This window comes from Sus scrofa, chromosome 3, assembly GCF_000003025.6.
Source record: "Sus scrofa isolate TJ Tabasco breed Duroc chromosome 3, Sscrofa11.1, whole genome shotgun sequence".
In the NCBI taxonomy this organism is placed as follows: domain Eukaryota; kingdom Metazoa; phylum Chordata; class Mammalia; order Artiodactyla; family Suidae; genus Sus; species Sus scrofa.
Window position 1 is genome coordinate 46,109,918 of NC_010445.4, and position 27,611 is coordinate 46,137,528.

Consider the following 27,611-nt stretch of genomic DNA (forward strand, 5'->3'; position numbering starts at 1 on the left):
TGATGAGCTCTGCTGGGTAACAAATGTGCATTGTTAACAAGGGCCTCTAGCTCAAGGTCTGTCCCAAAGGACTGAATTTAAGAGTGGGAAATTTCAGGCACTGTAGCAGGCCAGTGCCTACAGGAAAAGGTACCAGGGGCATGCAGTGCCTCTCGAGTTCATCTGAAGCCGTTCCATTTCTACCATGTTAGCCACCAATGAGCCACTCTTTTCTCATGCATCTGTACCTTCACCTTTTTGGTTCTAGAGCAAAGAAGAGAACAGAAACTCCTTTGCCAGTTATGGTTCCCAGGCAGCCCCCCTTCTCTGCCTCCCTTGCTTTGGAGAAAAAGGGCTTACTGCCTCACTTGCTGTACCATCCTGGCCATCTGTGCCACCAGAAGTGCTGATAGAAAAGTGAAACCCACTGAAAGAGCAAGGAAGAAGAACGGCCTTTTTGTTCTGATTTAATAGGTTATTTGTCCTTGAATCCCTAAAGAGGGCCTACAAACCAACCTCTCAGTCCTCACAAGTGCCCTCTCTGGTTGGGTACTGCGTCCAGAGAATCGTTTTAATATCCAGACTGTTTCTCCATTTCTTTTAGATCCTAAATATTACTCATTTCCAGAGCAAGAGGGAGTCCAAAGCCCTCCCATCTTTGAGTGCACCCTTCCCGTGAACTCAAAACCAGGGGCAGTGAGAAAGACGAAGAGGCAAAGGGCTAGCTGTAGAAGAGCAGCTAGTAGCTCGCAATGAGCCATCAGGATCTCCTAGGCACTTGTTAAGAAATACACACGTCCGGAGAGGCTCATAGAAATCCTTATTTAGCAAACTCGGGTAGGCGCCAGGCTTCTCTTTTTTAACAAGTGCCCAGTGGCTTCTTTTGTTGAAGAGCCCCAAACCGAGCTGTAGGCCCGGCTACAAGAGCCACTCGCAATACAGGAGCTGCTTCCGCTTCCCAGCCGGTGAAGGGGTTAGGGTGAAGCAGAGTTAAACTCCCAACCAGATCGCTGGTGCGCTAGTTCCCTCCCCTTATCGAAACCCAACACTCCACATTCCTAAACCTCTGTGGCTCTGGCCGGCTCCTCCCCTCCCGTGGACCCACCCCCGACGCACGTTCCAGCGATCTTCGGTTGGCGGCGGGTCTGCGCAGGCTCCTGAAGGGTCGGGGGAGAGGGGGCTCGGGCGGGGGCGTGGCTCCGATCTTTGTGGGTCTCGCGACTCCCGGCTCGCAGCCTGACTTGGGTGCCACGCCCCGAACCCGAAGCAGTTGGGAGTGTCCCTCGGTCTGCCCGCCTGCGAAGGGCTGTGGAGGCCTGGAGGTGGGTGCAGACTTGCAAGGGCCGAGCTGCAACTGTGAGGTTCTCCCCGGAATCCCTGCCGTCTCGGAGCTGCGGGGAAGCGCGGGGCACCGGTATCGCAGGTGTCGCTGTGGCCGTATTTCCTGGTGGTCTTCATGGGCACTGGGTTCCAGAGCCTGGTCCTGAGGAGGAGGAGGAGGAGGACGGCGGAGCGTAATTGGAAGCTGGGCTTGTGAGAGGTCTGGGAGGGAGAGAAGAGTATCGCCTCAGCGGCCGCACTGCACGCGGATATGTCGGGGTTTGATAGTTCTCTTCTGGGCCCTGCGAGTCGGCTAGAGGTCGCTGCGCCGGTGATGGAATGCCCAGTGTCACCCAGCTTGCTCCCTGCTCCCTGAACCTCGGGAGGACCGCCGGGACGCGCCGAAGGACAGAAATTTGGACCTAGTAAAAGGACATCACCCCTTAGCCCCAGCTATGGACTCCACAGCATCAGGTTTGGCTCTGGAGAGTTACGGGGTAGAACCCTCTTGGGGAGTTAGTACTGGGCCTAGGAGGAGATGGACCCTAAGAAATGGCCGCGGAATCCCACTGGAGGGGCAGAGACTGCGGCTGCTTTCCCTGTGATGGTGCTTAACCTCCCAGGCTCGGGAGCATAAAGTCCCAACATCCAGAGAACACGGTGGAGGGGATGGCCATGGGAGACTCGTCCCAAAGGGCAGAGGAGAGGGGGAAGAGCAGGAGAGGATCTCTTCCTGCTGTGGCAGGGAGAGGGTAAACAAACTTGTGAGGGACTGGCCCTTGGCCAGGGATCAGAGGACAGTGGGGCCATTTGGAGCCTTGCCAGTCACTTCCTTTATCACTTCATTAAGTAATAATATTTTTCTAGCTCACCTCCATAGGAGGTCAGCAGTGTACATGATCAGCACCTCATATAACCACATGCTCAGGGGCATAAAAATGGCCAGGAGAGAACTAGGCCAAATCTCTGGGCCTCTCACCCCCTTTTTTCCCCTCTATGCTTTGTGGTCTGTAAGCCAGCAGCACAGGCCTTTCCTGGAAGCTCTTTAGAAATGCAGACTCTCAGGCTCTACCCCTCATCTGCTGAACCAGCGTGTGTAGCCAGATCCTCAGGAGTCCATATGCACATTCAAGTTTGGGAAGCCCTGACCTGTGCTATATAATCTGCTGCTTGCCTACCTCCATGCTTTTGCTTTTGTTATTGGTGGCCTTAACCAGCATGGGGTTGGGGTTAGTTTTTTGTTTGAAGGCTTTAAGGACAGAGTTATACAAAGCCCTATAATAGAGGGACTCTCAAAATATGTTGCAGTACCCTAACAGTGCTTGGGTCCACAGAGCTGGAAGAATTGGCCTCTAAGCTGGCTCCCAAGGGTAAGGGAAGAGGTGTAACTTCTTCCCCAAAGCCCTCTATCCCTCTGTGGTCTTATTTTGTATTATTAACCTGTCTTATGCCCTCAGGTTACATTTTAAGTTCCTTGAAGTTCTTCTCCATGTTAATATTTTCAAAAGGGCTAGTAGAGGACCTGCATATTGGGGGCCCAGTAAATAACTCTCCATGGAGTGGCCAGATTGTGGTCACACTTCAGCTACCTACAGCCTGCTGTGACCTATGGACAGGTGGGGACTTCATGCAGCTATGTGCGAGAGCACTACTGCCTGTGTTGGGCAGGCTAAAGGCTGCTCCTCAGCTCCCTTTGGGCCAACCTTGTCCCCAGAACCATGACGGTGACACAGTGAGTTGGGGTGTCTGGGAGCTGTAAGTCCCACAAGGGTTAGCCTTCCTTATGGCTCCTTTTACCTTCCTAGTTCTCCCTTCTCAGGACTCCACTCTTTCTCCAGAGAGATACCCAGGAGAAAAGGGAACAGCCATTTTATTCCTGAAAGCCAGGTCCCAGGTGAGTTGGGGTTCTCTTAATTTTTCCTCAAATGCCTGAATTTTGGATACTTTTTGCCACAGACACAGTAACACTGGATCTGAGCCACATCTGCAACCTGTGCCGCAGCTTATGGCAATGCTGAATCCTTAACCCACTGAGTGAGGCCAGGGATTGAACCCTCATGGACCCTATGTTGGGTTCTTAAACCACTGAGCCACAATGAGAACTGATCTGGAGTCTCCTTGTTTGCCAAAAGGAACTGTGCCCAGTGCCTGCTCTGCAGGAGATCAAACCCATCAAGGCTTTTGCTGGCCTCCTTGCCCCTTGCCCAGGGCCCTCTCCTCTCCATGCAGTGTGCACTCACTCAGATCCTTTGGATTATTTCTGTACCAGGCACTGTGGTGAGTGCCAAGTCATGTGAGAGTGCCCTGGTCCTGAAGGAGTGCCACAAGCATGGAGGGAAGAGGACTCTGGCACATAGGAGGCAGCCCCAGTCACAGAGCATGGTTTGACAGCAGATGGAATGGCAGAGACTGGCCTTTCCATCAAAATTTGGAAAAAGAGAATCAGCCTGTGCTGGAGAGGCTGGAGAAGGCTCCTGGAGAAGCGGGGACAAGGGGGTTCTGAGGGTACAGACAGGCCAGGAGGCCATTTGAGGCTGGGTCCCTGTAGAAATGTTATCTTTGTGGTGACAGACTTAACATCACTGCTTCAGCTACGTGACCTTGGTCGAATCACCTAAACTCTCAATGCCCTGGTTTTGCCAACTAAAATGAGGAGGGTGATCATGATGATGATGGAAATAATAATTGTTAACCAAATATATCAGCAACTATTCTACGCTATTTATTTGTACCAATTAATGTCATCTTTACAACATTCCTGTTTCAAAGAATGGCAGCTGAGGCACAGAGAGGTAAACTGAGGAAACCAAGATAGAGAGAGATAAAGTAATTCATGCATTGTTATCTAGCTAGTAAGGGAGGGAGCTAGTTTCAAGTCTAGGTTGTCTAGCTCCAGAATCTTCACCACTCAGTAATAAAACTATCTCATGTGGTTGTTGGAGACTTCAGGTGAATGGAGTTGCTTAGTTATTATTAGCTTCACTTGTGATGGGGGTGAAGGAGTTAGTAGTGACTGACTCTAGAAGTGGCTTCAGGTTTGGCTGTAGGAGGCTGAATGTGGAATGAAAACCTTCAAGGGGGGACCTGTGAATGCCAGTTTGCATCATTTCCCAGCAATGGTAATTTAGTAGGATTCTAGCTCAATAATAGACATTTATATGTAGTTTTCTAGTCAACAGGGGAAACCCTCACCAATAAGGAATTCTCTCAGTAATAAGAATAATGAACTTCTTTGACCTTGATATACACCAGAGGTGTATCAGACAGTTTTGTCTAGTTCTGTGTGGTAACAAAGCCCTAGATCTCAATGGCTCACAGTAACAAAGTGTATTTCTTCTACATATTACCTGTCAGTAGTGGGCTGGCTGTGGCTCTGCAACACCCTCTTCATAGTGGGATTGAGGCTGGAGGATCCGCCCTGCTCTGGGATGTGCTGTTCTTGTGGCCGGGGAGGAGGGGGAAGCACAGAACCAGGGGATGGCTCTCCAAGCTTCTGCTTTTAAGTGGCAGGCACTGCTCCGGCTCACAGCCCATTGGCCAGGGCAGGTCATGTGGCCAAGCCCAACATCAATGAGATGGGCCCAGAAGGAGGAGCGGTGAATATTCTGAAGAAATAATTAGTCTTCTACTGACTATTTTCTTACTCAGAGATGTTCACTTCCCACCTCTTGCACATACAATCTCTCCCCAAGGGAGAACCCAAAAGCCCATCCAATCATAATCAGGATCGAAATCCTTGATGATGATAGTCTGGACATGAGGTCTGGATATAGAGACTTATTAACTAAAAAGGTAAGTTGCCTGAATCCATATACCCCACATACAATGGAACAGTGGAGCAGGATAACCACAACAAACACCCCTATTCACAAGGAGGAAGCAGTTGCAGGTCTGTAACAGTTAAATTCTGGTGGGCAGACTTGGCTGTGGGAGCAGGGAAGTCTTTTACTTAGGCCCTGGCTCTGCTCCCTGGGTACAGCTTCCCAGTGCAGTGTTCTCCTTGGCTCTGCTCTCCAGAAGTTCCTTCCTTTTGCAGGATCTCCCCTGATCACATATGAGGATGATATTGGAAAATAAATTCTTGTGAGGACCTAGCAGCTTTTTCATTCTGCCCAAGTAGGTTGATGGCCCAACGGTTGTTTCAGGTCATAAACATTCAGTGTGGCTCTCAAAAACATCATCAGCTTTTTGTGTATTTGCTTCCAAGAGCTCCATGTGTCAATAGGCTTTCCTACAGTTCTTGCTGAAATATGCCCCTCTCTTTAGAGTTAATTGAGAGCTTTGGGGGTTTCCTTCACTCTGAGCAATTTGGTTCCACTGAAAGGAGCTATCTGCAGTTATTCGGAGGTTTAAATAAGGTTCGACAATCACACCTATGATTTGGTCCTTACCACTAGGTTGAGTTTTAATCGTCCTTTATCATGCTGAAGCCTTATCTATTTTGTCCTTATCAGTTGGAAATAAGAATTGATTAAATCTCCAACCCTGTAAATCTTAGGATTTCTGGATACTTCCTTTTGCTTTCTATTTTTATTTTGCAGCAAACTTTTTTTTTTTTGGCTGTGCCCACAGCATGTGGAAGTTCCTGGGCCAGGGATCAAACCTGAGCCATAGCAATGACAACACCAGATCCTTAACTGCTAGGCTACCAGAGAACTCCACAAACCAGAAAATTCGAGCTTATTTTTTTTTCTTGTCATACCCTCTCAAATGCAGCCAATAACAACCAACTGATACTATTGATGTTATGTTTCCCTCCTCTTATCATAATGTCACGAGCTCATGCTTGCACTGTTCCTCTTTCGGGTTATTGCAGACAGTATTTTCCCACATGTTCACCAAGTTATGTGAGTTGTCATCTGGCGAGTACGTTTCCTCATTGCTTGACCCTGAAGCCAGTGTCACATATTTTATGCTTTTTGTTATGGCAGAACCTCACTTTGAGTATTATCTTTTTTAGTGTGTGAGTTTAGGCTAGTTATGCTGCGATAACCAGAGCAAACCCTGAGAGATTTACACCAACGAAGATTTGTTTCTGGTTCATGTTATAGGCAAGCTTTGGTTTTGCCCACACCTTCTCTTTGGGGTTGTTTGCCATCCTCAAAGCAGAGGGAAAAGAAACAATTGCAGAATCTCCACTGGCTCTGAAAGCTTTTGCTTATAAGCAGCTCATGTCACTGTCTTCACATTCCATTTGTGAAAGCAGATTTGGCCACACCTGAGCCAGTGGAAAGAAGATCAATTTTGTAGGAGGGGCCAACTATTTTGAACAAATAGTATAATCTGTCACAAGAGGTTACTATAGTAGTGAGTGCTCCACTTTTGTTCATTTTGGACTGCCTTTAAGTTAAGGTAAAATTGTTACTTTGGCTTACTCTATGGAATCTTTAGTATCTAAATGATACACTGGGGGGGAAGTAACAGGAGTTTATACAACCTTCATTTATCTGCTTTTTAGTTCATATATATGGATTATTGTACAATAGAAGTCAAATAGGAGGTGTTCTACTTGCTGTTACAGGATAGTTCTGGCTGAGACCCACAGAATGGTTGTACCTTGTGAGACCCTAAAATCCAGGGTCTGTTGTCTACTTCGCACATTCAGGAATTGAAAAATAATTAGGCTTTGGGGAAAGGCTTTATGTTAATTGAATTTACAAAAGACTTACTGATTCACTATGAGGCCACTTGATATACTTTCACTGAACTGTGTGCTGTCAGGCTATTATGGAGATAAGTTATTTTAAGGCCCAAATGATTTGATTTGGCCTTAGTAAAAACTGTCATTGAAATCCTGAGTTACTAGTTTTCTCAAAAATATTTAATTAGAAGACAGTTGATATCAGTGCATTTCAGAATGCAGAGCATATTAGTCTGTTACATCTGTTTTTTGGTCACACCTGTGGCATATGGAAGTTCCTAGACCAGGGATTAAATCCAAGCTGCAGCTACAACCTATGATACAATGCTGGATCCTTAACCCCCTGAGCCACATGGAAACTCCTGACTGATATATATAAATGCAACTAAAATGAGAGTAAAACCTCTTGAAAACTGAGAGATGGATTGTATTTCTCTCTCCCACATAAGCAGAGTATCTCTGTAGGCCTGGTTCTCTTGAGACCTTAATTATATTTCCATGCAGCTTGATGTTGAAATATGTGGGCACTGGGTGGGATACCAAGCAGAAAGGATGGCAAAATTCTTGGAGTATTTTTGAGATGATAAAACTCAGAACTGGGCATTGTGATAGCTAGGAACTCTCAGAATCCCTTCTTGTACATCCTAAGGTTTTATTCAGGCAACCATCTACTCTTCCCCCCAAGGGCCACATGTGGTGTGGTCCCTGAGTGTGCTAGAGTGTCTTCTGTGTTTCAGGACCCGATGACCTTTGAGGATGTGGCCGTGGAATTCACCCAGTGGGAGTGGGAGCAGCTGGACACTGCTCAGAAGGACCTTTACCGGGAGGTGATGCTGGAGAACTTCAAGAACCTGGCCTCCCTGGGTGAGCTCAGCTCTGCCAAAGCCCAAAACCTGCCCATCGGGCTATCTTTATTTCCTTGGTGTTTATCTTTTTTTTTTGTTTTTTCTAGGGCCAGACCCACGGCATATGGATGTTCCAAGGCTAGGGGTCTAATCGAAGCTGTAGCCGCCGGCCTACACCAGAGCCACAGCAACACAGGATCCAAACCTTATTTGTGACCTACACCACAGCTCACGGCAACGCTGGATCCTTAACCCACTGAGCAAGGCCACTGAGCGAGGCCCACAATCTCATGGTTCCTAGTCAGATTCGTTAGCCACTGAGCCATGGCGGAAACTCCCATTTCCTTGGTGTTTAAAAGCTAGGGATATCTGGGCCTGTTGGCAGACTTTTGCTCAGGGATTCTGGAATTAAACATTTATATTCTCTTTTAGGCCTAGAGATGCAGTATTTCTGCTTGATCTTTCTAGGAAAGTCCTGCTCCATATGAGGTCAGAATAAGAAGCTTCATGACTCCGTTCCTGCTGTTTCATAATGCCCATTCTCTGGAGGTTATCCACAACATTTCTCCTCCCAGAAAGACCAAGGGCCAGAGCCCTGGCCTCCATCATACATGGTCATGATCCTTTTCTTTCTCTGCCATCAGGGTTTCCAGTGTCCAAACCATATGTGATCTGTCAGTTGGAAGAAGGGGAAGAGCCCTGTACAGTAGAGAGAGAAATCTCAACAGGTGCCCACTCAGGTGAGTGAGTTGGACCAAAGCAGCATGACACATAAGGCGGCCCAGCTGTGAGTTGGAAGCTGCCCTGATCCCTTGGTCAGGGGGCCCTTCTTTGGGAAGGTGAAGTCACTTTCCAGGAGCCCTCAACTCTAGTATTTTGAATACGGTAAGCTTTTGTAATTATTTCCTGTGTGAACAGATGTTTATTTTCCCCCTAGAGTTTATCTTTCCCTTGTTACCTATCTCCGCCCACTCTTAGGGATTCTTGGGGATGTGTCTCATTACTATATGTTACACAGTCAATATCAGATGGAATCTAAGGGTCAACAGTCCTAAGTGCCCAGCAATCCTCTATCAGCAGGGCTGAGGGAGTTAGCAAGGGAACAAACAGAATAGTTAAGGAGCCCAGAAATGAAAGGGTTACAGGCAAGAACATCCTGACAGATGATGTCAGGAAATCAAGATGAGAATATTTCAAGTTTGGTTAAGCTGAGCTGCAACTGAGGTGGTTCTAGGAACAAAGACTACTCCTTACCAGCTATTGATGGCATTCTTTGGACCATTTATTCCTAGGTGATGTGAGAATACCTGGTAGGCTCCACTCCTTGGGGCAGAATTATGGACACAAAGCTCTCCTGACTGTCATGTGTAGCCCAAACGTACTGGAGTAGATGGTCGGTGCCAGTGTCCATCTCTGAGGCAAAGTCAGCCTCTGGCCAGAGCTAAAGCTCCCAAAAGCAGGATGCAAATCCTAAGAGCACAGGCTGGGCCTCTTCTGAACCTAGAAGAGAGGACAGAGAAGGAAGATGCTGATCCCTGTATTACTACTCTCTTGATCGTGTTTCCTTCCGGAATAAGAACAAGGGTCTGATATCTGGATTTAGGCTCATGATTAATATCTATCTGTTTACAGTGGCCTACAAACATGGCTGTGTTTCAGAATCTCTTGGGGAGCTTGCTAAACATTCAGATCCCACACAAGACCTACTTGACTCAGAATCTGACCCCTTGTAGCCTAGGTTAGGCATTACCAGTCATTTCCCTCTTCAGAAGGGCCTCTATTATTGTATTAGCTTTCTACTGCTGCTGTCAAAAACTGTCAAAAACTTAGCAGCTTTAAGCAACACAAGTTTATTATCTCAAGATCATAGGTCAGAATCAAGCATGGGTCTCTTATGGTTACACCCAAGTTATTGGCAGGACCACATTCCTCTCTGGGGTATCAAGGGAAGAATCTGTTTCCTGTTCATCTGTGTTACTGGCAGAATCAGTTCTTTGCAATTGTAAAATTGCTGGCTATAAGCTGATGGGGCATTCCCAGCTTCTAGATACTGCTACCCTCCTTGGCCCACAGTGCCCTTCCTCCACCTTCAAAGCTAGAAATGGTGGGTCAAGTCCTTCTCACACCACAACTCTCTGACTCAACCAGGAAATAGTCTCTGATTTTGAGAATTTATGTCAGTACATTGGGCCCACCTGAATAATCCAGGATAATCTCCCCATCTCAAGATCTGTGCCCTTAATAACATCTGCAAAGTCTCTTTTGCCATGTAAAGTAACATACTTGTATGTTCTTGGGATTAGGGCATAGGCATCTTTGGGGGAATAACTATTCTGCCTACTACAGTTATATACAGTAAATAATACACAATACACACACACACACACAATAATGTGTGGTGTGTTTGAGGTGCTGAAGGAAGACAATGTGGAGGGCCTCCTCCTACCTTCTTTTCATCTTTACAATTTTTTTCTTGTCTTTTTAGGATTGCACCTGGGGTATATGGAAGTTCCCAGGCTAGGGGTCGAATCAGAGCTGTAGCTGCCAGCCTTCACCGCAGCCACAGCCATGCCAGGTCTTTAACTCACTGAGCAAGGCCAGGGATCAAACCCACGTCCTCATAGATACTTGTTAGGTTCGTTACTGCTTAATCACCATGGGAACTCCTCATCTTTACAATCTTTGGACTTACATTGTGTAGTAGATTCCAAACACTGTTCCCTCAGGTTTTTCTAATCTCCATTTACCTGCTTATCTTGTTCTTAATAACCCCCAAATTTTCTTTAGACATACACCATTCTTGGAAGAAACTGTACACTTCTTTTAGATTTTATTTTAAAGATTAATTTTCCTACATCTATTATAGGACTTCCTGTTGGCACTTAAAACAGGTAATACTAGACAGTCTTTTTTTTTTTTTCCCCCCCTAGACTGGGAAAGAAGGCCTCGAGCCAAGGAGTCAATGCCAAGTCAGGGGATTTCCAAAGAAAAATTATTCCTGGTAGCATCTGTGGAAAAACACATTAGAGATGAACTTTGGTTTTCCAAACTGGAAGCAGCTTGGGGTTGTGATAACCAGTTAGAAATGCATCCACAAAAACAGGAGAGACCTGTGAAAGAAATGTCATCTTCTCACAAATTTACTACCAGCCTTAGGAAAGATCATGAATGGAGTGAATTTGGGACAAGTTTTGGCTTAAAATCAGTCCTTGTTAGCCAACACAGTGTTCTCATGGGACAAGAATTCAAAAAATGTGATACGGAATTGAGCCAGACTTCAGGGAGAAATAACTCTCTGAGAACCCATTCTGGGAAGAAATCTTGTAAATGCAGTGAATGTGGGAAGTTGTTCCATTTCCAGTCAGAACTTAGGCGCCATCAGAGATGTCACACTGGAGAAAAGCCCTATGAGTGCAGTGAATGTGGAAGAGCCTTTGGTCATATTTCATCCCTTATTAAACATCAGAGAACTCATACTGGAGAAAAGCCCTATGAATGCAGCGAATGTGGCAGAGCCTTCAGCCAGAGTTCATCTCTTGTTCTACATTATAGATTCCATACTGGAGAGAAACCCTACAAATGCAATGAATGTGGGAGGGCCTTTGGTCATACATCATCCCTTATTAAACATCAGAGAACTCATACTGGAGAAAAACCCTATGAATGCAAGGAATGTGGGAGAACCTTCAGCCAGAGTTCCTCTCTCATTGTACATTATAGATTTCATACTGGAGAGAAGCCCTACAAATGTAATAGATGTGGGAGAGCCTTCAGCCAGAGTTCATCTCTCACTCAACATTATAGATTTCATACTGGAGAGAAACCCTACAAATGTAATGAATGTGGAAGAGCCTTTGCTCACACTGCATCCCTTATTAAACATCAGAAAAGTCATGCTGGGAAAAAAACCCTATGAATTCAGCCAATGTGGGAAGACTCAGCTGGAGTACACACACCACTAAACCTCAGAGGATATAGAAGAAAGAGATCCTATGAGTGTAACGTATATGGGAAGACTTCAGGTCAGAGGATACATCTTGTTCAATATCAGACAGGACATACTAAACAGAAGCTATCTATTAATATCAAGAAAGGGAGTGGGCCTCCAGGCATACCTCCTCCTTTATCAAACACCAGAGAATTCAAACTAATAAGAAAACAATGAGTGTAATGGATTTGGAAAGGCTTTAGTTAGAGGACACACATTATTCAACATCAGACAGTTTATGATGGGGATAAGCCTTTTCAATGGAATGCATATAGAACAGCCTTTAGACACATATTTTTCCTAATAAAACAAACTGAAAAACTCAACAACTCATACTGGAGAGAAACTGCTCAAATGCGGTAAAAAACATCAGTAAAACTTACTAAGCATCAGGAACACATACTATAGAGAATCCCTAAGAAGGAGTAAATGTGGGAAGGTATTCAGAGTATATCCCTTACTAAGCATCAGAAAATTCTACCTTGAGAAAAAAATCTGTGGATACAGTGAATGTGAAAAAGCCTCCAGCCAAATCTCTTCCCCTTATAAACACCAGCAAATTCACCTCACTGGTTAGAAACCTTGGGCATGTAATGCACATGGGCAAGCTGATGTGGATATTCCACCCTTTTTTGCACATCAGAGCATTTGTATTAGTCACAGTTTGAATTTAGTGAGTTTGGGAAAACCTACTAGCCAGATGCCAGAACTGTACAATATGTTGAATTCCACTAGTAATAATGTGTGTCTTCTAACTAAAGCCTTTCGAAATCGCAAACCCTCAGCATACATTAAGGCATCAGCCAAAAGATAAACCCTGGGAGCTTAATGAATGTGAAGATAGTTCCTTCAGACTGGAGATTAACAACATAGAAGTGAGAGGAAGCTGAGCAACCTAATCTGGTGATTTTCTACCTGGTGGGGGCTGTTTTTATAACCACTTTTGCTCTGCCTCCCCATCCTGTTGCTGGTGAGGGTGGGGTTGTGTGGATGAAGGGAATGGAGGCAGAGGAAGGTGAAGCCATCAGTGATCTGGCCCAGCCATATTTTACAGCTAAGGGAACTGACCTTCAGAAAATGCCAAGCTCCAGCCTACATACCTAACTGCACTGGACTTCTTGCCTCCTGGTTCACAGCTGTAGCTTAAGGATTGAGAGACTGAAGGTCTTCCCTATACAGAACCTCCATGCACTAGTTTCTTTGTAGTACATGTTACCTTTATGAGGCAGTGGAGTAGTATTTTAAAGTTTGACCAAAAAAGCAATTTTAGAGATCTTTATGCTACTAGATTTGGAATTTTTTGAAATAAACACTTAAATCACTAAAATATGGGTATTGTTAAAATCAAAACCTCAAAAACATTATCCTAAGTGAGAGCAGCCAGATGCCAGGGATCACATATTGAATGTTCCCTTTGTATGAAATGGCCAGAAAACACAAATCTTCAGAGACAAAGTAGATTAGTGGTTGCCTGCGGCTGGGAGTGGCAATTGGGAGTGACTGCAAATATTCCAAGGAATCTTATTGGTGTGGTGGGAATGTCCTAAAACTGGACTATGGTGATGGCTGAACAATTGGTAAATTAATAAAAGTCATTGAAGTGTTCCTAGAAAGTGGAGTGAATTTTATATGTATATTATACCTCAGCAAGATTGTTTTTAAAGAATCAAATATACAGATATACCAACTATTGCTAAACTAGTTTTCCTAAGTAGCCAACATATTTCAGGCCATACTTTGGTATCACTGTCTATTTTCCATAATAGTTATTCTTAAACTTACTGGGTCTCAAGTTCATATCATGTTGCCTCTTCAACCTGTGTGGAGAAGCCAAGACCAAGAGCAATCATAGACCAGAGGAGTGTCTGTCTGTTTTTCTTTTCCTTTCTTTCTTTTTCTTTCTTCTTTCCTTCCCTCCCTTTCTTTCGGGCCACACCTGTGGCACAGGAAGTTCCTGGGCTAGGGGTTGAATTGGAGCTGCACCTGAGGCCTGTGCTACAGCCACAGCAATGCCAGATCCCAGCTGCATCTCTGACCTACACTGCAGCTTGTGGCAGTGCCAGATCCTTAACCCACTGAGCAAGGCTGGGGACTGAACCTGCATCCTCATAGTCAGGTTCTTAACCTACTGAGCCACAATGGGAACTCCTGACCAGAGGAGTCTTGACTAAAGAGAACTGGTTTGCACAGAGGACAGTCCTCAAAACATTTCAAGTCCAGGTGAGGTAGCTGAGCTCAGAATTCAGGGAACCAGGTCAAAGTGGGTCCATGGAGACTGGCAGGATTTAGAGATCCAAGAATTTGGTGAAAGCAGAGGGGAGCACGAAGGCAGGATGAACAGGAGGCATCTGGACAGCGTGAGGTCACAATCCCAGCCTATGAACCTAAAAATCACAGGAATTTCTTTGTGGAGGACCAAGGTTCACAAGAAGAAATAGTGAATACTTTCCATTGGTAACAGCCTAGTTTGCTCTATCCCATCTTTTTTCCCCCAGTGCCCTTCTCTGGCCCCACCCCACAGGTCTGCATATGGAGGTTCCTAGGCTAGGGGTTGAATGGGAGCTGCAGCTGCCGGCCTACGCCACAGCCACAGCAATGCCAGATCTGAGCCTCATCCGTGACCTACCCCATAGTTCGCAGGGACATCGGATACTTAACCCACTGGGTAGGGCCAGGGATCAAACTCACATCATCATGGATGTAACTGAGCAGGGCCCTGTGGGGCTCCTGGGCACAGAAGCCTTTCTAGGTTCCCCATTTCTTGTTTTTAGGAAATGGGCCTCATTCAGCCTGCATAGCTCCCTTAGTTCTGAGGGACAGGTTCAGACAGTGGCTGATCAGGGAAGGAAGGGGATGCAAAGACAAGGGAGGAACAGTTGAGAAACAATAGCACAGACTTGGGGCGGGATCCTGGTTCCCTCTCAAGAGATACACATAATGATGTAAACATCTTAGAGAAAATTTATATTCCTTATGCTAAGGAATCTAAGAGAACATTTATATTCCTTATGCTCCTTTTAGAAGTGAATACTTTTTGTTTATTGTCTTTTCTAGGGCCGCTCCTGCAGCATGGAGGTTCCCAGGTTAGGGGTCTAATCGGAGCTGCAGCTGCCAGCCTATGCCAGAGCCACAGCAATGCCAGATCTGAGCTGCGTCTGCAACCTGCACCACAGCTCACAGCAACACGGGATCCTTAACCCACTGAGCAAGGCCAGGGATTGAACCCACAACCTCATGGTTCCTAGTTGGATTCTTCAACCACTGAGCCACTACAGGAACTCCTAGAAATAAATACTTTAAAATTGAGCTTAGAGTCCTTCCCTGTCCTTCTCCCTGGCTTAATTGCACCCTAAACACAATCACCTATAAGCTAAAGATAGGTACCCTGAGCACAATCACCTCTGGGTTAAAGATTATTTTAGCACATGATGTTTTTCAGGAACGTTCCCAGTTTGTTCTAATCTCTGATCAATATGCACTTTTCCCAAGTACTGTTATTCTAGGCAATAACCCAGCAGACCTCCATCATGATCATGCTGAGAGCTCCTGACACCGGCTTTGGTGACTAAGATTCCCCCAAAGAAAGAAGTATGTCTGCGCAATCCTGATTCCTATCTGAAAATCTGTTTTTCTTTCTTTTTTTTCTTTTTTTATATTTTTGCCTTTTCTAGGGCCGAACCCGTGGCATATGGAGGTTCCCACGTAGGGGTCTAATTGGAGCTGTAGCTGCCGGCCTACGCCACAGCCACAGCAACGCAGGATCTGAGCCACGTCTGCGACCTACACCACAGCTCATGGTAACACTGGATCCTTAACCCATTGACCAAGGCCAGGGATTGAACCCGCAACATCATGGTTCCTATTTGGATTTCTTAACCACTGAATCACGGCAGGAACTCCTGTTTTTCTCCTTTTTACGATAAAACTCCCCGAAATTCTTCCCAATGGAGGGCATAGTCTTTAAGGCATTAGCCTGCTGTGGCCTCCTTTGCTTGGAAAGCAATAAAAGCTAACTTTTTCTCCTTCACCCAAAACTTTGTCTCTGTGTTTCAGTTTGGCACTTGTAGACAGAGGCTGAATTTCAGCAACATGGATACTAGTCAGGTTCATTTCCACTGAGCCACAACTCCCCAGGTCATTTTATATAGCTGGCTGCCTGTGGCAACTTTGTAGCTAGCCTTTGCCTAATGTCTGTCCCCTCCTCTCCTGTATCTCAACCAGGTTAACCATTCTCATCAGCATGTACCCATTTTCCCTGATGAAAGCCTTTTACCGCCTAGAGGATAAATGCACACTCCTCAGCTTGGCATTTCATGCCCTCTTCATCCGCTCTAACCTCCTGCTGTTCCTGACAAGAACCTCTATCTCAGGCAAACTAGTGTCCTTGCGACACCTCCACAGTTCCTAGCTTATCAGCCTGGAATCCCCTCTCCACTGTCTAGAGTCTGATAATCAGCCAGAACCCTGTTCAAATGTCCCCTCCTCAGAGAAGAATTCTCTAGAACACTGATGAGAAGTCAGATCTTATTCATTTGCAATTGTAAACTGTACCATGAGATCTTTTTTGACCTCTTCATTGTTGTATCATCATGGCAATCATCTGATGAGAGAGCAGATGTGCTGAAGCACTGAGCCAAGTAGTGTTTGCTTTAAGGTGATGTTCTACCAGGCCTGTTTCATTGGTCCAACTACAGCAGGAATAGCAATGGCATCAATGCCACCATGATTAGTCAATAAGGAGTTTAGAGTGAAGCAACTGCCCATAACTACTTGAGTCAAGGAGGTGAGACAAATCTATGGATCGTCTGTCTAGGGAATAAGTGAGGTCATTATAACTTCTGCCAGAGTTAGTGATAGTCTTTTATAGTCTCTTTATTTACCACCATTGAAAACACTGCTCTGATTGTTCGTATAAACAAGTCAGCAATGAGTCAGCAATTCCCCAATGGTGGTGAACATGAATAATTAAGGATTTCTGTATATAGACAGTTTTGGAATGCTATTCCTAAAGTGCATGAAGTTTTATTCCGAGGAAAACAAGACTAGTTTACCTGGCTGCAAAGGAAGTGGAATCCAGTAGGGGTACATAGAGACGCAGGAAAGTTGTTCATGACCTGAGATTGGAATTAAGGTCTTACTTTAGCTGTTACCCGTATGGATCCCTTTACTTTTTTTCAGCTGATAAGTAACTGGCCCACTACCCTAATGCAGGTTGTTGAATTCAGATTTAGAGTTACCTGAGTTCTGATCATGATAATTGGCCCTTTTTCTGGGAGACAGGGACATCAGCAAAGTCACAGGTTGATTTGTTTAAGGTCATTTGTCCCTGTAGGTGCAAGTGGAAAAACCACTGGCTATAATTCTCTATTGTCTCATTTGATGGGACCAGAATTGTTCATATATATTTATCAGTGGTCTGGCAATGGATGGCATATTCAGCAGTGAGTAAGACTGAGAGCAATGGCTCCTATTTAGGATAATCTAAGACTGGCATTAGAAAGAGTATGCTCTGACCTAAAATTAAATAAAGAGGAAAGAGTGGTCATCCATCCATTATGGGTGGACAACAACCAGGGATCGATAGAAATGAAAAGAATAACTATAAGCAAACAGATGAAAAATGAAACAGGACTTTTTTTTATTTTAGAAGTATAGTTGATTTACATACAATATTGTGTTAAACAAACCAGGGCTCTGACACAGGTCTTGGTCTGACATCTTGGGCAGAAGCTAGCCACTATCTAATGTCACTATCTATTTATTCCAAAGGTCTCTGGTCAGTTATATGCTTCTGAAGACCAGCTGCTTCTAGAGTATCTTGGAGAATCCTCAGTTTTAACTCCTCTATTGGATTAGGCTTCCAGTTATATCAATTCTGAAATCCTTCTTTAGTTCTGCTGTATTTGTTGTTAACAGTACCTGATATGATCTCATACAATGAGGTTCAAGAGCAGTTTTTCTCTGACATCTCTTCCAACAGATAAAACCTCAGTGTTGAAAATCACAGACAGGCTGTTTAGGAAGATGCTGTGGGAAGTTGTCCTTAACCTGTTGATAGGACTAGGTAGAGTACATGAGTCTCTTGTAATATTTTGCCACATCTGAATGCAACAGGGTAGAGTTTAGTACTGGAGGTGGAATCTCTAAATAAAATTGCTTGAGTTCTTATGGGATAACTGATATATTCCCCAAAGAAGAGGACCATATGGTCATAAGAGCTTCCGGGAGTAAGTACCCTTGACCAGGGAACTTAATGGCTTCTGAAATCGTTGCTCATTTTAGATTAAGGATGTCATTAATTCCTATAAAGTGTGTGACTTGAGCACTTAACGATTTAAAAAAAATGGGATGCCCTAGGTTGGAAAAACAAAATCAAGCAGATTTTAGTGACTGTAAGGACCAACACTTTTCAACAATGGAATGCTTCAACTCATCATCAAAATAAATATATAATAACTAAAACATTAAAATTTCATGAAGGGCAGAAGCTGGATAAAATCCATCTGAAGGTGTCCAAGGATCTTTGAGGCTTTGGGGTTAAGGATCTGGCCAGCAGCTTGAGTTGCTGCTGTGGCTTGGGTTTGATCCCTGGCCAAGGAACTTCCACATGCCATTAGCATGGCCCAACACCCCCAACAAATTGTCCTCTTTTTTTTTTTTTTTAGGGCCACACCTGTGGCACATACGTTCCTAGGCTAGGGGTCTAATTGGAGCTGCAGCTGCCAGCCTCCACCACAGCCACAGCAATGCAGGATCTGAGCAGTGCCTGTGACCTACACCATAAGCCAGGGCAATGCCGGATCCTTAACCTGATGAGCCACAATGGGAACTCCCCAAACCTATCTTTTAAGAAATTTATTTACCACCGGTCATTTAAAATAGTAACCGATTTGGAGATTACAGGATTAAGATGGCGGAATAGAAGGACTAGAGCTCAACTTCTCTTCTAAAAACAACAAAATTCACAACTAAAGGCTGAGCAATCTCCACCCAAATGGACCTGAAACCTTAAGAAGAAAAAGAGGAGGCCACATCAAGAGGTAGGAGGGGCAAATTCGCAATATAAACAACCCCACACCTCCAGGGTGGGAAGCTCCACAGACTGGAAACTAACTGGTTCACAGAAACTCACCTACAGGAGTGAGAGTTCTGAGCCCCACATCAAACCCTCATGTGTGGGGATCTGACACTGGGAGAAAGAGCCCCTGGAGCATCTAGCATTGAAGGCCAGTGGGGCTTGTGTGCAGGAGCTCCACAGGACTGGGGGGTACGGAGACCCCATTCTTAAAAGGTGCACACAGACTTTCACGTGCACTCGGTCCCAGGGCAGAGTGAGGACTCCATAGGAATCTGGGTCAAACCAGACTGCAGTTCTTGGAGGACATCCTGGGAAAACAGGGGTAAATGTGGCTTGTTGTGAGGGAAGGACATTGCAAGCAAAGCTCTTGGGAATATTCAGCAGCATGCCTTTCTCTGGAGGTGGCCATTTTGGGAAAATCTGGCCTCATCCATCAGTCAGTGCTGAGAAGCCCCAGGGCAAACAACAATCCAGGTGGGATCACAGCCCTGCCCCTCAGTAAACAGGCTAACTAAAGACCCCTCAAGCACAAAGCTGCCTCTAATCCCATCCAAAGACTAAGCCACACTCACCAGAGGGATTAGAATCAGCTCCACCTACCAGTGGGCTGGCATCAGCCCCTCCCATCAGGAAGCCTACAGCAAGCCCCCATACCGACTTCAGCCACAAGGGGGGCAGCCACCAGAAGTAAGAGAGGCTACAACTCTATTATCTGTAAGAAGGTCACCACACCAAAAACCTATAAAAATGAAAAGACAGAGAACTATAACTCAGATGAGGGAGAAAGGAAAAACCCCAGAAAATCAGCTAAGTGATGAGGAGATTCTCAGCATCCAGGAAAAAAGACTTTAGATTGTTGATGCTAAAGATGATACAAGACATTGGAAGTAAACTGGAGGCAAAGATGGATAGCTTACAGGAAACACTGAGCAAAGAGATACAAGATATAAAACTTAAACAAGAAGAGATGCAAAATACAATAACTGAAATAAAAAATTAACTAGAAGCAGCTAACAGCAGAATACAGGAGGCAGAAGAATAAATAAGCTAGGTGGAGGCCAGATTAGTGGAAATTACAGATGCAGAACAGAAAAGAGAAAAAAGATTGAAAACAAATGAAGAGGGTCTCAGAGAACTCTGGGACAATGTTAAATGCACCAACATCCATATTACAGGGGTGCCAGAAGGAAAAGAGAGAGAGAAGGGGGCAGAAAAAAATACTCAAAGAGATAATAGCTGAAAACTTCTCTAACATGGGAAAGGAACCACTCACTCAAATCCAGAAAGCACAACGAGTATCATATAAAATAAACCCAAGGAGGAATACCCCAAGACACATATTAATCAAACTAACCAAAATTAAAGACAAAGAGAAAATCTTGAAAGCAGCTAGAGAAAAGAAACAAGTAACATACAAGGGAACCCCAATAAGGTTATCGGCAGATTTTTCAGCAGAAACTCTGCAGGCCAGAAGGGAGTGGCATGACATACTTAACGTGATAAAAGGAAAAAACCTCCAACCAAGATTATTCTACCCAGCAAGGCTCTCATTCAGATTTGAAGGAGAAATCAAAACCCTCACAGATAAGCAAAAGCTAAGAGAACTCAGCAACACTAAACCAGCCTTACAACAAATACCAAAGGAACTTCTCTAAGCAGAAAAGAAAAGACGGCAACAGGAAACAAAAATTCCACAAATGACAAGGCTCACCAGTAAAGGTACATATACAGTAAAGATATGAAATCATCCATGCACAATTATACCACCAAAATCAGAAATCATGAGAATCAAATGCAGGACACTGGAGATGAACTTGCAATTAAGAGAACAACAACTTAAAACATTCTCATATACATATAGACTCTTATATCAAAACTTCAGAATAACTGCAAACCAAAAATCTACAATTGATACACAAACAAGGAATCTCTGGAGAAGAAATATATCTCATAGTAAATAAGTGCATAATCCACCATGAAGGGAGTCATTTGACATAATTCTCGGAATGCTGATGTCTTCTTAGATCTGATTCTGATTTCCTCTCCATCAAAGAATAATTAAATAATGCAACTGTACAATTAAATAATACAGTTCTACAATTGTATTATTAATAACCATTTCTCTCCATGGTATAATGTAAGGTCTATAATGTCTTGCTTATCACATCACCTAGAATGGTGTAATGCCTATATTGAAGAATCAATAAGATATAACAAATTGTGAGGACATGTTTATATAGTTACACTGTTTTTTAACCAATTTATGCATTTTATATTTTACTTATTTTCAGAGGGTGTATTATTTTTGTTATTCTTTTTATTATGCTATATAAAATATTTAATGGCATATAAGGCTTTCTTTATAAATTTTAGTTGCATAATATACACAATTTTAATATAATGCTAATTTTTAAAGAAAAATTGAAATGTAATAGTTAATACTAAGTAGTAAAGATGAAAGCCATACAAAATGGGATAAAGTACAGAATAAATTTCCTATTTGTCTCAGCATATTTTCCATTCCATTCTCCAGAGGGAGTCACTTTATCTCTTTAAGATCCATGATATAATAATATATGTGAATATAATTATGTTTAAATACATGTATTTTATTCTGTAAAAAAATAAAAATAAAAATTCAAAAAAATAAAATAAAATAAAATAGTAACCGATTTGAATCATGATGGGTCCTTCCATGGAAAAAGTTGGCTAATATCTATTTGAAATTATTTGGTGCCACCAACTGGTCATACTGGGAGCACCAGTGATGCTCTCTCTGAGTGCCAGTACATTCTTAAACACTCTTCTTTTTCTAAGGGGCTAAACACTGATATTCCATTAATGGCTTCTCTGAATTTCCCCAGAGATTTCTCCTTTGAGGGTTTAGGCAGAAATCTCACTTTGCTTAAGGCAGCTTGTTTGGCATAATGCTCAGCTAGAGCGATTCTTTTCACTTCTATATTATCTCTTTTGCATGAGCCTCAGCCTTATAATAGCCACTTCTCTAGGAAACAGGAGTAGATCTGTAAGTTCTTTAGCTTGTAGTCCATTTTTTTCTCTGGCCATGCCTATGGCACATGAAAGTTTGTGGGATGTGAAAGTTCCTGGCCAGGGACAGAACCCATGCCAGAGCAGCAACCCAAGCCACAGCAGTGGGAATGCCAGATCCTTAACCCACTGCACCACAAGAGAAATCCTGTAGTCCATTTTTTGATGGGGATTTTAGTAGAGATTAGGAAATCTTTGTTTCAAAGCATCTCAAAGTCATGTACTGATTTCAAACACAGCTGTTATGTGTGTTATTCTCTGAATTTTGGTTAGCTGACAAACTGCATATAGTAAATGCAAAAGTTCTGTCATTTGGGCTGATTGTAATTCAGGTGAAGGACTATATTCTAAAGAGAACTTAAATTGCAACACCATATCCTGCTTGATAAGCTTTAGTTTCAGTTTTGAGATGATTCATCAATGAAAAATATTAGCATAATTCTTTTAAAAAATTTTATTAAAGAATAGTTGCTTGACAATGTTGTGTTAATTTCTGCTGCACAGCAGTGATTCAGTTACACACAAATACTCTTTTTCATATTCTTTTCCATTAGGTTTGTCACAAGATACTGAATATAGTTAGTTCCCTGTGCTATACAGTAGGACCTTGCTGTTTATCTATCACATATTTAACAGTTTGCACCTGCTAATCCCAGACTCCCAGCAGAATTTTTTTTTTTTTTTTTGGCTTTTTGCCTTTTCTAGGGCTGCTCCCACAGCATATGGAGGTTCCCAGGCTAGGAGTCTAATTGGAGCTGTAGCTGCCGGCCTACGCCAGAGCCACAGCAACGCCAGATCTGAGCTGCGCCTACAACCTGCACGACAGCTCACGGAAACACCGGATCCTTAACCCACTGAGCAAGGTTAGGGATCGAACCCAAAACCTCATGGTTCCTAGTCGGATTCGTTAATCACTGAGCCACGAAAGGAACTCCCCAACAGAATTCTTTGAAGTCTCTAGTAAATCTGAGCAAGGCATAGAAGGTTTCCTAATTAGGGTAAGACAATCATGAGGTTCTCCTTCTCTTAGGAGCAGGAATGTGGCAGGATGCTGCAGTAGTGAACAGAAATGTGAGAGGGACAGAGTAACAGAATATCATAAGATGTTCATTAGTGCACTGACAGTGTAAAACTACCTCTTTTCACAGATGACATGATCTAATTATATACAGAGAAAATCCTAAAAAAATACACTAAAAACCTGTTGGAATAGATGAGTTTAGCAAAGTTTCTGGATATAATCCAATCAATATACAAAAATCAGTCATATTTCCATACATGACCCATAAAAGAAGAAAACTGATAAATTGGACTTCATCAAAATTGAAAACTTTTTCCAGACAAAATTTTTCATTCAAAAAGATACATGCACCCCTATGTTCACTGCAGCTAACATGTAGAAACAACCTGAATGTCCACTGACAGTGAATGAATTAAGAAGATGTGGTATAGGAGTTCCCACAGCAGAAACGAATCTGAATAGGAACCAAGAGGTTTTGGGTTTGATCCCTGGCCTTTCTCAGTGGGTTAAGGATCTGGCATTGCCATGAGCTGTGGTGTAGGTTCCAGATGCAGCTCGGATCTGGCGTTGCTGTGGCTGTGGCGTAGGCCAGAGACTACAGCTTCGATTAGACCCCTGGCCTGGGAACCTCCATATGATGTGGGTGTGGCCCTAAAAGACAAATTAAAAAAAACACAATGGAATACTACTCAGCCATAAAAAAGAACAAAATAATGCCATTTACAGTAAGTTGGATGGAACTAGAGATTCTCATACTAAGTGAAGGAAGTCAGAAAGAGAAAGACAAATACCGTATGACATCACTTATATCTGGATTCTAATATATGGCACAAATGAACCTACCTACAGAAAAGAAACAAACTCATAGGCATGGAGAATAGACTTGTGGTTGCCAAAGGGTAAGGGGAGGGAGTGGGATGGACTGGGAGTTTGGGGTTAGTAGATGCAAACTATTGCATTTGGAGTAGATAAACAATGAGATCCTGGTCTATAGCATAGGAAACTGTATCCAATCACTTGTAATGGAACATGATGGAGGATAATGTGAGAAAAAGGATCGTTTGCTGTGTAGCTGTAATTGACAAAACATTGTAAATCAACCATAATAAAAATTTTTTTTTCAAATTAAAAACAAAGAAATTGGAAACTTTTGATTGGTGTTTACAGACTGACAGGAAATATTTGCAGACAACTTATTTCAAAAGGTACTCCCATCTAGAATAAAGAACTCTCAAAACTCATTTGTAAAAGAAACCAAACAATCCAAGTAGAGTGAGCAAACATTTCATCAGGGATGACATACAGATGGCAAACAAGCACATAAAAAGAAGTTCAACACCATTAGGTTTTAGGGAAATGTAAATTAAAACCATGACTTGTCACTATAAAAATATTAGAACAGCTTAAAAAAAGTTTTTAAAATGACACATCTAAATGCTGCAAGGATGCAGAGGAACTAGATCTCTCACATGTTGCTGGTGGAATATATAATGGTATAGCCACTATGAAAGAGTTTGACTGCTTCTTTAAAAAGTAGACATACATTTACCACTCAATCTAGCACTCTCACTGCTTGGCACTCATCCCAGAGAAATGAAAGCTTGTGCCTAAACAAAAACATGTACCTCTAAGTATTGAAAGCAGAGACTCAAAAGCTATCTGTACCCCATGTTCATAGCAATATTATTCACAATAGCCACAAGGTAGAAGCAACCCAACTGGCCATTGGCAAATGGATAAACAAAATATGGTATATATATATGTACACACACACACACACACACACACATACACACACAATGGAATATTACTCAACCTTTAAAAAGGGAGGAAATTCTTTTTTTCTTTTTTCTTTTTTTTTTTTTTTTTTACTTTTTAGGGCCACACCTGTGATATATGGAAGTTCTACGCTAAGGGCTGAATCTGAGCTGCAGCTGCTGGCCTACACCAGAGCCACAACAATGTGGGATCCAAGCCACATCTGCAACCTATACCACAGCTCATGGCAACACCGGATCTTTAACCCACTGAGCAAAGCCAGGGATCGAACATACATCCTTATAGATACTAGTTGGGTTTGTTACCACTGAGCCACAAGGGCTCAAGGGGAACTCCCATAAGGGAGGAAATTCTGATATATGCTGTGCATTGAGGACATTATGCTAAATATGAAATAGTTAATGAAATTCATAGAGACAGAGTAGAATTGTGGTTGCTAGAGACAGGAAAGAGGAATGGGTAGTTGTTGTTTAATAGGTACAGAGTTTCAGTTCTGCAAGATGAGAAGAGTTCTGGAGATGGATGGGAGTGATAGTTGCAAAATAACGAGTATACTCAATGCCTCTCAAGTGTACACTTAAAAATAGTCATGATGGTAAATTCGATGTGTATTTTATCACAATTGAAACATTTTTAAATGTCAAAAAATGTGCATGGGAGTTCCCATTGTGGCGCAGTGGAAACAAATCCAACTAGGAATGATGAGGTTGCAGGTTTGATCCCTGGCCTAGCTCAGTGGGTTAAGGATCTGGTGCTGCCGTAACTGTGGTGTAGACCAGCAGCTGTAGCTCTGATTTGACCCCTAGCCTGGGAACCTCCATATGCTGTGGGCGTGGCCCTAAAAAGCAAAAAAAAAAAAAAAAAAAAGTGCATGAATGTTTATATCCAAAAATTGAGGACAAACTAAATATCCTACAATGGCAAATGGTTAAACAAAAAGGAAGAAACTATTGACACTTTCAACAAATTGGAGGGACATCAAAGGTATTATGCTGAGTGAAGAAAGCCAATCTCCAAAGGCTATAAGACTAATTCCATTTATATAATATTTCTAAGATGACAAAACTGTAGGGAATGCACTAATGGTTGCCAGGGGTTAGGGATGGTGGAGGATGAGAGAAGTGGGATGAATGCGACCCTAAAGAGAAAGCACAAGGATATTTGTGATGAAGGTACCATGATCATGGTAGTTACAAAAATGTACATGTGATCCAAATTGTATAGAACTACACACACACACAAATGCATGCATATAAACTGATAAAATCCAAATGAACACTGTGGTTTGTACCTGGTTCTGATAGTGTATTATAGTTACACGGTTAACCCTTGAACAACATGGGTCCACTTATATGTAAGCTTTTTCAATAAACACTGCTGAACTACATGATATGTGATTGGCTAATCCATGCATGTTGAACCACAAATTCAGAGGGCCAATTATGGGACCTGAGCATATCTGCAGCAGGTCCAGGAACCAATTCCCTGTGGATACTGAAGGATGACTGTATAAAATGTAACCACTGGCAAAAAAATGGGTGAAGGGTGCATGGGACCTTTCTGTACTATTTTGCAGCTCTTTATGACTCTATAATTATTTCAAAATAAAAAGTTAGAAAAAACAAACAAACCTGAATGCTTGACCATCTGCAGGCAAGTTGCCTCTGCACCTGAGCTGTTCATCATGACCTGGGTGCTGCCTGATATATCGAGCCATAAAATTGGGCACACAGCAGCATTCCATTACCAAGTGGAAATGGTATGTATAAAGTTGGGCTCAAGCCCAATTGTGATCCTGAAGGTACACGTAATTGTGTGCTTTCATTATGGCTATGGCCTCTACTCCTGCAATATTATTTTCTCTTTCCAGCTCCCACCCACAGCCACGTAGTAAGTTCTCCATGATCAGCTGCCTGAAGAAGAAAACTCTTAGGTTCTGCATGGCGTCACTTAAAAGGGGACAGCTGTGGAACACCCCATGTCAGGATGACTCTGAGGAACAGTGGTGAAGGGAAATCCTCTCAATGGGCAGAACTATAAGCAGTGCACCTGGTTGTTCATTTTGCCTGGTCAGAAGTTTGCATCTATACTTTTCCACAGGCTGTGGCCAATGGCTTGCCTGTCAGGTACTTGAAAGGAACATTAGAAAATTCGAATAAGTCTGGGGAAGAGGTGTGCGAACAGATTTCTTTAATTTGGCACAAAATGTGAAGATAACTGTGTCCCATATGGATGCTTAACAAAAGGAGACCTCCACGAAGGAGGATTTTAATGAAGTGGGCAAAAGAACCATCCTGTGGATGTCAATCAGTCTCCTTCTCCAGACTCTTATAAACAAAGCATCAGGGACGGAGGTTACGTTTGGGCTCAACAACATGAACTTCCACTCACCAGGGCCGACATGGCTACAGCCACTGCTGAGTGCCCAACATTCTAACAGAGACCAACACTGAGGCCCCAATATCACTACTCGCTGCGGGACCAGTCAGCTAACAGGTTGCATATTGATTATACCGGGCTAGTCCTACCAAGGAAGGCGCAGCACCCAGTTCTTCACTGGAACAGACTCTCCGGATATGGATTTGCCTTCACTGCCCACAATGCTTCTGCCAAAACAATTAACCAGGGCTTTACTGGAGTTGGGTATGAACAGCTGCTGTATTCTCCTGTGTGACCCCCTCTGACCATCGCTTAGACCCTCTCCGTGCTCCTCCGTACCTCGCGCTTGTAGCTGCGAAGGGTCTGCAGCTTCGGCTCAAGGCTGAGGCAAAATGACGTCACCAGCCCGCGCACCACAGTCGCGCCAGGAGTGAGGAGAGAACCCAGCGGGCTAGCCCCACCCCCGCCCCCGCCAGCGCAAGCCCCGCCCCCGGGTCCTAACTCAAGGACCCCGCGGGGCTGTCCGCAGCCAC

The 27,611-nt window shown here is 43.5% G+C and overlaps 1 protein-coding gene and 1 long non-coding RNA gene across 5 annotated transcripts; one reads left to right on the forward strand and one right to left on the reverse strand.

Annotated features, from left to right (window-relative positions):
* ZNF514 (zinc finger protein 514) lies at positions 1-13,386 on the forward strand. 4 transcript variants are annotated; one of them, XM_013995829.2, is made up of 5 exons: positions 2-1,773; positions 3,105-3,193; positions 7,678-7,804; positions 8,430-8,525; positions 10,716-13,386. In XM_013995829.2, the coding sequence occupies exons 1-5, from the start codon at positions 1,755-1,757 to the stop codon at positions 11,699-11,701; spliced, it is 1,317 nt and encodes a 438-aa protein (XP_013851283.2). In that variant the 5' UTR covers positions 2-1,754; the 3' UTR covers positions 11,702-13,386. The 4 variants fall into 4 exon arrangements, with proteins under 4 accessions (XP_020942742.1, XP_013851283.2, XP_020942741.1 ...); XM_021087082.1 differs by having other exon boundaries at positions 3,119-3,193; XM_021087081.1 differs by having other exon boundaries at positions 3,138-3,193.
* On the reverse strand, positions 9,046-27,549 carry LOC102159991. Its single transcript, XR_002342506.1, has 2 exons — positions 27,418-27,549; positions 9,046-9,285 (listed from the first exon to the last, which is right to left on the reverse strand). It is a non-coding gene; the product is annotated as an uncharacterized LOC102159991 (long non-coding RNA).

What these genes read in the sequence shown, in the direction of transcription:
- ZNF514 (XM_013995829.2), top strand. An exon ending in TCCTGAAAGCCAGGTCCCAG is followed by an intron (nt 3,194 to 7,677) that starts GTGAGTTGGGGT and finishes TCTGTGTTTCAG; the next exon opens with GACCCGATGACCTTTGAGGA. An exon ending in CTCAACAGGTGCCCACTCAG is followed by an intron (nt 8,526 to 10,715) that starts GTGAGTGAGTTG and finishes TTCCCCCCCTAG; the next exon opens with ACTGGGAAAGAAGGCCTCGA.